This window comes from Pithys albifrons, chromosome 2 (genome assembly GCF_047495875.1).
Source record: "Pithys albifrons albifrons isolate INPA30051 chromosome 2, PitAlb_v1, whole genome shotgun sequence".
In the NCBI taxonomy this organism is placed as follows: Eukaryota; Metazoa; Chordata; class Aves; order Passeriformes; family Thamnophilidae; genus Pithys; species Pithys albifrons.
Window position 1 is genome coordinate 27,360,626 of NC_092459.1, and position 12,928 is coordinate 27,373,553.

General features: G+C 33.4%; 1 protein-coding gene across 8 annotated transcripts in view; it reads left to right on the forward strand.

Annotated features, from left to right (window-relative positions):
- The window catches only part of ADGRB3 (adhesion G protein-coupled receptor B3), a 478,263-nt gene that overhangs the window by 270,325 nt on the left and 195,010 nt on the right, over positions 1 to 12,928 (forward strand). For all 8 annotated transcript variants that reach the window (XM_071548514.1, XM_071548520.1, XM_071548521.1 and 5 more), the window contains 2 exons: positions 4,969 to 5,071; positions 10,398 to 10,441. In XM_071548514.1, the coding sequence (XP_071404615.1) occupies positions 4,969 to 5,071; positions 10,398 to 10,441 (147 nt within the window). The remainder of the gene's footprint in view (positions 1 to 4,968; positions 5,072 to 10,397; positions 10,442 to 12,928) is intronic.

Genomic DNA, 12,928 nt, shown 5'->3' on the forward strand with positions numbered 1-12,928 from the left:
GGAGCATGTCCAGAGAAGGGCAATGAAGCCAGTGAAGGATCTAGAGAATTAGTCTATAAGAAGCAGCTGAATGAGCTGGGATTCTTTAGCCTGGAGAAAAGAGGTTCAGGGGTGATCTTATCAGTCTCTACAACTGCTTGAAAGGAGATCGTAGCCAGGTGAAGGTTGATTCCTTCTTCCAGGCAACCAGCGACAAGAAGAAATGGCACCAAGCTGCACCAGAAAAAGTTCAGGCTGGACATGAGGAAGAATTTCTTCACTGAAAGGGTGGTTAAGCATTGGAATGAGCTACCCAGAGAGGTGGTTGAGTCATCATTTCTGGAGGTGTTGAAAAATAACTGGATATGACATTTAGTGCTATAGTCTAGTTGACAAGGTGGTGATCACTCAAAGATTGGACTTGTGCATCTTGGAGGTCTTTTCCAACCTAAATGATTCTGTGATTCTGTAATTTGAAATTTGAAAAAATTGTCAACTGTGGTTAGTGATGAATTTGTTGAGTTGTTATACTCTTTGAGAAAATGAGAATTGAAATGCAGGTTTTAAAGGATCTTTAATATGGTCTGGTTTATAATTTTACACTTGTTTGAGGACAGGAATATAGTTTTCTGTAAATCCCACTGCATTTGGAAAAAGGTTTATTTTTGTTTGTTTGCATTTTGCAATGAAAATCTATCACTTTAAATGTGTTTATATTAATTAATATTTGTACTAATCTTGCTTAACTGCAATAAACATTACATAATAACCATATTAGTTCTGAACATAGTGAAATGCTTCACTGCATTAGCATTGTCTATGGAGCAAACACTGTAAAATGCAAAGGAACAAAACATCATCCATTTTTTATATGATGTCTAGAATTGTAGTAGCCATGCACAAAGCAGGAATTTTGTGGATTAGCATCTTATGTGATCCTTTTCTAAATAAAATATCAGTTGTTAAATATATCAGTGGTGGGAATAAAGATGAACAAAAAAATAAACCGAAGTAAAATAAACAAAATGAACTCGTTTTAGTTCGAAGGTCACATCATTTACACCTTGACTACTTGATAATAGAGGTGATTTCTACTGACTGCAGTTAAACATCTAGAAGGCTTTACAAGTTCCCATGTGACTTCAGTTCCAGGCTTTACATGAGTTAGGGTGGGAGTAAAGAAAATATTTTGTTGTACTTTCCAGATGAGCAGAGGTGACATGCATTCCAATACGTTCCTTAATCTTAGTATAAGAAGGTATGGAAACATCTGCATCATCACAAGGAACTTCTTTTTTTAAAAAAAAATAAGCAAACAAACAAATAAAAAATATCTCAGTATATCTTTAGGGAAAATCTTCCAAAGCACTTAAGCGAAGAATCCTCATCTGGAACATCACAGGTGTTCTGTGAGTAAAATGGGGATTTCATTATTGTGGACAGCCTATAAAGTATTTTTCACAAACTCCAAAATTAGACACATTTTACCATATGGGCTTGATTTTTCTTGGTTTTACCAGCATGGAGTCTATTAAAAGTTAGTCTTCTAAACACAGTGTGAGATGAGAACTTGGAATTACGTTAATATAGAATTTTTTTGGCAATATGTTTAATCCTACTGGTACATGTATATTATTCCAAGAATTTTGCCAGAAGTCTTTAAATGAGAGTTTAGGGAAACAAAAATGAAAGGACTTTATTCTTTGTCATAAAAATAGAATAATTATTTTTTCCATGCACAAGTAAATAATCTGCATCTGATTCTATTTCCTAATATACTTTGGTGCATTTCACTGTTCTTGTAATATCTTATGGATTTTTTTAATAGCAGATATTGTAATATTGAGTATTTCCAGAACTGTAGACTGAAATACTATTTCCACAGTTCCTGCACCCCTGAGCACATTTATGTCATTGTTAGGTTCACAGAAAATTGATTCTCAGTAATTAGACTGAGAATCATCTAAAAGATATTATATCTAATTCCTCTCCTGGGCACTTTGAAGGAATACATTGCATATTGCCATACTGTGAGGTAGTTTTTACATTTTCCTTTAACAAAGAATAACAAATAAAGATTAAAAAAAATCAATAATTTTGCTGTATCAAGCTTTTTACCCCATCCCTTAAACATCCACCATAATTTTCCTGCTAAAATTTCCTGCACTAAAGTGATCTGTTTCCCCGTTTGAAACATCATTCCTAGCCCCCTCCTTCAGGTGCTGTACAACCAAAAAGGCCAGCTTTGTTAAACTAAGGATGGAGCACCTTAGACAGGCTCTTATTGGATCACATTACACCTTTAGCATCCATATTTTTTTTTAATTTATACAACTTTTACGTTGATCAATAACTTTGATCATGCTGTCTTGAGATAGCAACATGTCTTATTCATAAGTTCATTTTTCTTGAGCAATACAGAGTCATTCTGAAATCTGAATTTCATATCACATAAAATAAACATGAATTCCCTTATATTTAAAATACCCTCAAAATTTATACCCAGTTAGCAAAAGTTTAATAAAATAACTATTTTATTAATATTGTCATTAATTCAGATCAGAAAAAAACTCTAGGTCAGCAGCTCTTGAAAGCATTTCTTGAGCTTTTACTCCATCGAACTTTGCTATCTTGAATCTTCAAGGATCTATTCAGCCATAGTTCCTAAGGAATTTAATAGATTTTTTGAATGACTGATTTCAAAACTTCATCCTGATAGGCATCTTTCTGGATAGTCAGCAAAGAACCATCCTGCACAACTTCATTTCCTATTAAAGTTGGATTTTAGATTATTTTTGATGAAGGAGGAGGACCTAATGGTGAAGTGACTCTCCACCATAAAAAGCTGTAAGAAAATGCACTTGCCCAGGAAATGTGAGATGCGTCATTCCCATTCTATGTCATTCCTAACATCAAAGGGACTAAACCCCACATATTGCACTTCCAATGACATTTTTTAAAAGCTGATTACTTAAATTCTTGGATAAGTGTTCTCAAAACTCTTGTTATAAAAAAAGATCTTAAACAAAAGTGGCTATTGCACTAATGGTTTTGAGGGAAATTATTGTGATTACAAAGCTTTGAGCTTTAATTCAGAGGCATCCTAAGATATTATGCGAGTTTAGAATACACTTGCCAGATTGTATTCTTCCACAGACTGTCCAAACAGTTAAATATGAAATATGTAACTAGGCATTCAGCCCAGAGAGGACAGCAATGAAGGATGGAGTTTTCATTTCACAATACTGTAACCAGTTATATTTATTATCTGGTGAAAAAGTCTGCTACAGGCTCTTCGGAATGTAAGTGAATTGGTAGAGTTTTCATGGGACTGAAGTAAAATGGATATACTGAATTAAAAACTAGGCACAGCAAGGAAACATTTTGCAAATCACAAGCACTGACTCTAAAAGAATACTGAAGTATCAATATTTACATTACTTTGTGTGAATTTCCAAAATGGACATAGTCTCAATAGCTAGTAAACTCTATTTCCCCTTGTCATGATCTGGTAGAGAGATCAGTATTTTATTTAGAGTTTTGTTCATTTGTTTGAGTTTTCTTATCATTATACCTTGCTAGGGGAAAATGACAGATATTCAGCTACTGTAATTCTACAGAATGCATTGAAAGTTTGCTGAATATTAAATGTTGATCTGAGAAATATGTTATCTTCAACAATGTGTAAGAATTTAAAGTGTAACAAAAGAAAAGAAATAGGAATTAAGTAACATAGAAAGCCACTTCTATTATATTTCTATTATTTGATTTGGCTGAGTAAAATTGGACTAAAATTCATACCTTGCCCCAGAAGAATAATTTCATTCCTTGTGGTGAATGAAGTGCCTGATGAGCTAAGTTTCTATTACTGTAGCCATGGCAATTCCTGTTCCAGTGATCCAGAAGAATGGAATCCTCTCCTAAATACAAACTCCCTAGAGACAATAAGCAATGCAACAACGACAATATACTGTCTATTATAATTACATCTAAACTGCTTAGTTTCTTCTTTGATAAAATCTACCTGTGAATATATTACTCTGTGAGGTGTTGAAAGCAGCATCACATACAAAGGAAGTACCATAATGATCATCAGAATCAGTCAGGCTGATAACTGATGGTTGTTCTAAATCTGACAGGGTCATAAGAATCAAGGATCTCAGACATGAACGTTGTGTCATCATGTCTTTATTCCTGTAGTAGCATAACCTTGGCATTACTAGGTCTGTCCTAAAAAGATTACTGTGATACATAGTGATCCACATTTTATATGAAAAGAGAAATTGATGATGAATTAGAAAAATTGACAGAAAATAGTTATTTTGCATAACCCAGTACAATAACATAGGACCGAGTCTAATCTCACATATGAGAAAAAAATATTGGGTTTTGGCAGAATTAAAGTCAGGGCACAACTCTGGTTTAAATTTTAATAATTATTTAGATTATGAAGCTACCCACTCACATACCAAATATGTTGTTTTTAAAAAACTTGGAAACAGAAAAGGTTTTTTCATGAGTACAGAATCAACTGTGCAAGCTCCCATTGCATTCATCAATCTTCACAATTTCACAGTTAACTGGGGGAAAAAAAGGCCAAAATATCACTTTGGAAGAAAAATGACTGTCTCTTACAAAATATAACTAGTGGGTCTGTATTGAGCAAAGAACATGACATGCACTCAAACATGCACAGAATCCTTTTGTCATCAATACATTCTTCTAATTAATAAATTGTATTGTAAGGAATTGCATTTCCACATCCTTTGGTCCTTAATGTGTTGGGTACAGTTGGAAGTGAGTGTTCTCACCACTGCCAAACAAATCTGTTTTCTCCCTGGAGATCTGTCAACTAAAGTCACAGAAAACACCCAGTGAGGTACTTCTTTACATGTAATATTCAAAGCCTCATTTAAATTCATACGAAGTGAAATCTTCCAAATTTTTACTGTTTTGTTTGTTTATTTGTTTTATTTTGGTTTTTTACAGGAATTTTACAGTTGTTAATTCAAAAATCATTGTTGTTACTATACGACCCGAGCCTAAAACTACGGATTCTTTCCTGGAGATAGAACTGGCCCATCTGTCTAATGTAAGTATGAGGATAGTGAATATGCTTTTACAAGAGTGTTTGTCAGATCATATGAGAGAAAAAGTGGTGTTGTTTTAAAAAAACAGGTAATAAAACGCAGTTTAGCTTGTAAAATTTAAGCCCAGGAGCAGTGTAACAATCTTTGAAACGAATGTGTACTTGTTTCATGCATCTGTATATACAAAACAAAAATAATTGTTGTTTTGTGGGTTTTGAGGGTTTTATTTAAACAGCAATTTCTACACAAAATTTCCATTAAATGCTTTGATGATTACAATTTGAAATGTAGTATTCTGCTGAATGCCTAACCTTTTCCTCTCTGCATAGATCATAGAGCTACACAGATCTTCAGACCTTTTCTTCTTTTCTTTCATTATTTCATACTCAAAAGCCAGTTTGTACTTAACTTGTTTTAGCAGACTTTGAAAAAATATGCTCTGGTTTCAATTTAGCACATAGTTCTTAAAAATGTTTGAGATTTTTTGTGCAATCATTAAAATTCTGTGCTTTTCAGCCTTTAATATCACATTAAAAATGTTTTAAATCTGAAAATAAAGGGACTTTTTTTCTAAATATATGAAAAATATGGAGAATTTTTCTTTCTGCTGTCCACAATCTCCCAGCAGTCACATAGATGTACAATATTGGGAATGTCAATATGTGAAAGCACAGCATATAAACTCACTCTTTTATGTTATTAAGACCTAGAGTTTACTTTGAATAAAGTCATAAAGAGTCAAATAGAAGAGACAGTTACTAGACCTTTTGAAAATAGTATTGTTATGCAAAAATCTTTAAAGTCATGATTTTTTTAGTTATAAGCAGTTAATGAAGTGGTCATAGGTACAATTCAGCTGGAGAATTTCCAAATATTTCAGTCAGTAGCAAAATTAGATTAGTAACTCTGGGCAAAAGTATGAAGAAAACTTTTTGAACTCTAGATCTTTAATTTACATTTTATTCAGGGTTAGAAGAAACTGACTATTTTGCCATCAATGGTCATTATGACCTGCCATTCTGTTCCCTGAAAAATGCCAATGCAAAGAACATCTAGTGAAAGGCAGACAAAAGGAATAGAAGAACATAAACTGATCTTACTCCTTACCTTCCAATAAGATTAGAAGTTTATTGATGAAGAATTGTGGGGATTTGGGGAGCTACTTACATGAATTGAAGCATATCACGTTTATATTTTGAAATTGAAATTGCTACTTCCAAAAGTGTAGATAGCAGGTAAGAAAAAAAGATTTTCATTAATTTGGTCACTTATGCTAGAGAAGAAATAAAAATATATACAAAAAATCGTACTAGTAAACAATGTCTCAGCATTGAAAATATTTCTAAGTCAAACACAACCTATTAAAGAAGCACAACATAGGCAAGCCTAGACTAATAAAAAGTTGAACTGCTGTCCCCAGAAGATGAAATTCTAGAAAATTATTAGAGGTGCATTTTTTTTTATTCCATCTCTTTGATTTATTTACAAAGCAAATTTTTGCCAAATTTGAAAATCTTGGAAATGAAACTTCATTGTTACAAAAGGTTAGATTAAAGACACTGACTGTCACCTTGCTTTGGAAACCTTTCAGTAACTGAATATTAATTAATATTGTACGAGCTCATATCTTGACAAAGAAAAAAGACAGTAACCTTGCCAACACATATCAGAGCCCTTGGGTTTTTTTGGCTCAGTTTTTGCCCTATAATATAATCCAGAGGAACATCAAGTGCTTGGATAAAATTTTCAGCCCTTAAATTAATTTTACAGACATACTAAATTCATACAGAATCTTAATCCACCTGAATATACAAGCTGGATCAGCAGATACAATGACAATATATTGCTGTAGAAAATCTGTGAACGCAAATCAGTTTTACAGTTTTAATATCTTTGATGATTTTCGTTCAAGGCCTAACCTTCATAATGGTACTTTGTTTGAAAGAACTAAGGCTGTAGATGCATAGAAATGTTACTTTGCCTTCAGATTGAATCTAATTCTAATTTTCTTTGCTATAATTTTCTCAGTTGAAAATAAGATTATTCAATTATAATATATTACTATAGAAAAAACTTTATGTCACATACAGATAGATAAAACTATTGTTATTACATCTTTAGTGTTTGACATTGCCTATTAATGGCTCACAGATTAACCCTTATGTCAGTTAAATAGATTAAATATTAAACAGAAAATAAAATATAGGCATTCTCTTTCATCTCATTTTTTGAAGGGCTCCTTGTCATACTTGTTCCTTTCAAACTTTTGTTCTTGCAATGCTGTTTATTATTCATAGCAATTTGTTTGGAAATTGATTTTATGACTGATTTTTTAAGCATGCTTACTAATATAGAGGGGGATATCCACGTTTGTTCTTTTACCTCCTTTTCCATGACTAAATTAAGTAGATAAGAGATTATGAAAAAAAAGATGGGAAAATGGATCATTTAAAAAGAGTTAATATGGCTAAACTAAAATTAGCCTTTAAATATAACTTTATTCAAAAATTATAATGATTTCTTAATTTTATATCAAACCTAAGCAGTTTATTAATAAAACTGGAGGATGATTTTTTTGGAGGAAGTGCAAATCTCAATTACATGTGCTGTTTGAAATATTGCATGATATTTGGATTTGTAGATAAATTCAAATACAACAGACAGTCAACTACAGGAGATTGTGCATTGCAATCATTAAGAGAACATGATATTTGGTCTTATGCACTGTGCACATGTAGATGAATGGGACCACAATTTTCCAGTACTTTGATTAAAGAGACACCAAAACCAATCTTTTAAAAAATGCATGACTCAAAATCCTCTTTGCTCCAGAGAGAATATGAACTCTCACCTCCTGACAGCACAGAAGTTTACTCCAGGGACACTTAAGTAACAAGCCAGCAGTACCATAGAACATCGAGCTTTCAATAAGACTGAAAAGCCTGGCAACAAAACACAGCTGGCACTGTGCTGGGTAGCTGTCAAAGTTGCCAATCACGTCTGGAAAATTCAGTTTTATATGCTAGGCAGAGATACATACACGTACACACTCTCACACAAATGTCTATTTTTGAGATATCCAAGTAATGTACGGTAATGTACAAATCAATACTAGAGCAGTCATAAACATTAATGGACACAGTAGCTGCTTCCTTAGTGCCAGCTGAGTAATTAACTGGTAAATGCACTTGCCCTCACAGAGAGTGATGGCTGTTGGAGGCAGCTTGACAACAGCAGTGTGATGAGATGTTGCCAGACCCAGAAAGACTGGGAAAAAGGGAGCAACAGATTAAGAGCAAAGAAGCAAATATAGAGACAGGTTCCTTGTGGTCCTCGCAGTACTTCAAGGGTGTTTGATCAGGATATCAAAAGAGGAAGAAGTTCTGAAAGGCTGCTGTGCCCTGGCAAGCTGCCACTCCTAGTGAAGCAAACCCTCACAGCAGACTTCCTTAAGGAACAGGAGTAATACGTATCCCACTTTCCATGTTTCTGCCTACTCTCTCATTAGTGACTGCAATAGCCAAACCGACTGGGTTTTTTTTATTTGAATACATTTCAAACAGAGTGATGTGTGTGACCTGACAGCAGTTCTATTGTGTTTCAATTTTCTGCAAAGCCTTTTATTTCCCTCTGTTTTGTAGATTTCTTTATAATGCACATTTTTTTTCTGAAAGTGTTTTTGTATTCATTCTACTTGCTCTGTGGGAATAGGAAACATAAACTATCTGATGTCCACTGATAGGAAAGAGAGGTCTCAGATCTGACATGCAAAGCCTTATTATCATGCAACTATAGGAGTACTTTTTAATATACGTGTATAGCTATGTCAGATTGCAAGTAGAACTTCTTCACCCAGACTTAGGATGCAAATTAATACTCTTTATAAATTTACATTTTAAAGGAAAGGTAATTCTGCACTGACATTCTGTATTTCTTGATTCTTGCCCTTCTATATCCTCTTCCATTTATATATCTGGAAGCACTTGGCTATTGATGCTGGACCTCATCTCTGAAACTTGACTGGCCTGTAATCAAGTGCTTTGTCCTGTGCCCTCTTTACCATCCACTTCTTTATATTATAAATACTTCAGGAAATGGAGCATCCTTTATTTATGTTTGTACAGTGCGATGTAAATATAAAGTGCCATAAGTATATGTTGGTTTTAAATATTTATACTCATAAATTCAATGCAGTCAGCAAAATACAGAAATAGAGGTTCAAAGTTTCCCTAAATGCCTCTTTCACAAGCATCTCCAAAAGGATCTATTTTATCTTTGACAAAGAGGTGGATGGAGTAATTTAAATATTTAATAGATTTTACTTCACAGGTTGCCATGTTTTTTCTATAAATAAAACACTTTTCAGAATGAAATATTAAGGTGTGCTTTGGTTATATGAAATTGCCTTTGAATCTACTGCACCTACCCTGTTCACTAACATTAATGTACAAAACCAGTAATTGTTTCTTCAAATCGCTTGTGATTTTTTAAAAATACATATTTTTATTCTGTATTGTATTTATTTTGTTTATGTAGTTCTGACTGCTGGGAATACCTAATGCTTATGATGAACAGGAACATGGGTTTGCAATTTTAAGTACTTCTAAGTCAACCTGAGTAACTTTTAATTTTTTCTCAACTCTACCTTAACAGCAAAATAAACATGAGTAATAATAAAGACTTTTCAATTTCCCCAAACATTCCCTATCGTTCAATGATGTGTAATAAACTGTAATAATTCCCATCCTGTTCTATATCAAATCAGAAATCTTCCACTGACTTTGAAGATGTAGCTGGGATTATAAAGCTCAACCACATCAAACATAATATATTTATTTTAAGCAAAAGGCTCTGCTGATTTAGGACCTAATTGACAAATCCTTTGGGTATTGAATTTGGAGTCATCTGAAATCCCAGCCTACAGACATTTTGCTCAACATATGCTTAAAATTTTTAACAGCATTACTGGTTTTGGCATCCAAGTTCCTAAGGGGTCTAAAGTTCTGCTTCTAAACACACCAGATATGTTCAGTCAAGTCTCTTAACAGATTAACTTTTATCTCGTATTACACTTCTACTAGGGTATACCAAATATACCTTATGCTTACCTTATCTAAGCAGAGAATGTATGAGTACTCTGCTCTGAGGTTCAAGTGCTTTTTAAATACTCTATAAGAATTAACCTTATGTTTTTGCCATTGCAGTGGCATTAATTCATCAGAGTAAAAGAATAATCTGGTAGGAGGAGACCCAAATAAATTTGTAGGTCAAGCATGACACATACTTTTGTATACCAATAACTAATAGGTTTGTTTGCTTTCTTCTTAGGGTACATTGAATCCCTACTGTGTGCTGTGGGATGACTCAAGAATGTAAGTGACAGATGATTGCTTCTATTTCTATGGCTCAAATATTGCAAACTACATAATGATTTTTAAGTAGTTGGTCAGTAAACAGGTTGCTACAAGGGCAGAGAAAACAAACCTCTGAGAGCATGAAAGTACTTGATTGTCTTCCTTTTTGCAGCTATGTAAATTGAAATACAATATCTCACTAGGAAGAGATTACTCACATAGTAATTTTAATCTGCTTTCTCAAGATTAAAATGAGGATGTCTAAAAACTATAGTTCCTTGGTGGTAGTTGCCGGGCAACAAGCGAGTGGGTAAACGATGAGACGAATAACTGAGGAAGGCTCCCATTTTGTTCCTGCAGGGAGAAATATAATTTTCAAGTGTGATCTCCACAATAATCTTCATTTAAGTTGATTCAAATTTTCATTTTCGTTTATTAAAATAATACCTATATACTAAGCAGTGAAAGCTTACTATCACTCTTCTGATACTTTTTTCAGAAAATGTTGCTCTATAAAAAGTACAGCAGTAAAGTCAGTGTGGTTTAAAAAGAATCTAAAGTTCGTGCAGTTGTAATTTGCTGCATTAATCTTTCACAGTAAATCCAATTAAAGTCAAGGTGAACTTTGCATAGATGCAGATTGTTTCAAGAAGTATCCCTATATGATTGCCATGTTATTTTTTTAAATATGATGTTGTACTTCCTATCCAGGTATATTTTATATGTCTTATGATACAGACTCATCTACAGTGTTAGAAATTGTATGTGATTTTATGAAGGCTTTTATCCTTGAGCTTGGGTTTACAACAGTACTGTATGGTTTAGAAACAAAATTATAATACAGAAATGAGAAACTTTTGATGTGATAGTAGAAACCATTCCAAATACAAGTCGTACCATGGTCTGTGTCTCCACAAAATAATCTTAATGTCATTATTTACCAGCATCATAGTATTCAATTTCTGTGAAATCTGTGGAATTAATTACCTAAAAGACTTAATACTATGCATTATTATGAGCACATGGAATGCAAAAGATTTGAAACATGTTCTTTACTTCCTCTTTTCAATGTTTGGCTTACACAGGAGTGGTATAGTGCTTTGTTCATCATTTTTTATATGCATTACTTTAAGCACTGTGTATTTAGAGCACATGCTCTGATTTCACTGTTCCAGTCCAGAATATCAAGAGCACATTTGAATGAAATTAGACTACTTAAAAAACAAAAACAAAACCAAAAAAACCCTATGCTGTGGATTTACCATGTCATTAACATGCAGGTATTTGCCATGAATGTGTGAAATAATTGCAAACAAATGTATTTTGTGCTTCCCAATTGTTATGCATGCATTTCTATTAGTATTGTTTATAGAGAAGTTCAGTGCTACATGTACGTACTGACTTCAGTATGCTCAGAATCTGGATGGAACAGTGAACTTTTGAAACATCTAAAATTTATATAAAGATTACATAAAATAGTCTGAGGTTTTGAGGAAGCAACACATGCTTTTTTATTCTGAAGGATATATTTTCTAGGCATAATTTTTAGTAGTAGCTATTGAAGATGTTAAAATATTTTAAGATTGGAGGTATTCTTGGAGATGCATCCATTTTTAAAAGTGATATAAACCCTCAATTATGCTCAATAAGATGTGATGCATCTGTAAGGTCTGCATAGACACCACTGTCATTTGTTTTGCACATGTATATGTGCTATTTTATTAGAATGTGACACTATCTCTCACCTGAGTGTGCAATAGGAAGAGCAAACTTCTACTTTTTTCCTCCATTCCTTTAAAAACCCCATCTATTTAGCTGTGAGACCATTAACTTATTCAAAATTTTATTTTTGAAATGCTGTTTCCTTTTGGTTTTGACCATTTTATTTGTATTTGTATTTAGTCAGGAATATTTCAGAATTTGTATTCTCACACTGTGAGTTTTAAATTATTAAAGCTCTATAATGCTGACCCAGTACCTATTATTTATAAATCCCAATGAATAAATAGTTAGGTGCCCATGACTATGTTGGGTTCTTGTTGGCCTGTTTTAGTTTTCCAAGCCTCAGGGATTAGTCATCCTCAGCAGTAGGCAACTGGATTTGATGGATTAATAGCCTAATTCACACTGCAAATCCTACAGAGCTGTGATGCACTAATGTCCTTTCAAACCAAGTAATTTTTGCATAACCAGGATATGGCAAGTGTTTTGAAATAAACTCAACAAAATGTAGTCTGCCTTTAGTTGAATGTGCTTAACTAATCAATTGTTGTGAGTCAGGTGTTTTAAATTAAGTGGTTTTCAGATGTAAACTGTGTTTGCTTTGATCATCGGCATACAGCCAGCAGTAACCTCTAATGAGTTTTGCCATCTTTTTAGACACATCTCCCACATCTTTAACTGAGTGCCTTGCAAGTTCATGTTTGGTCAATGATACTCCCTCCACTGATCTTGTCAGTTTAATTGTTCTCCAGCAGCAAGGAAAGCTTTATCTGTCTGGATTTT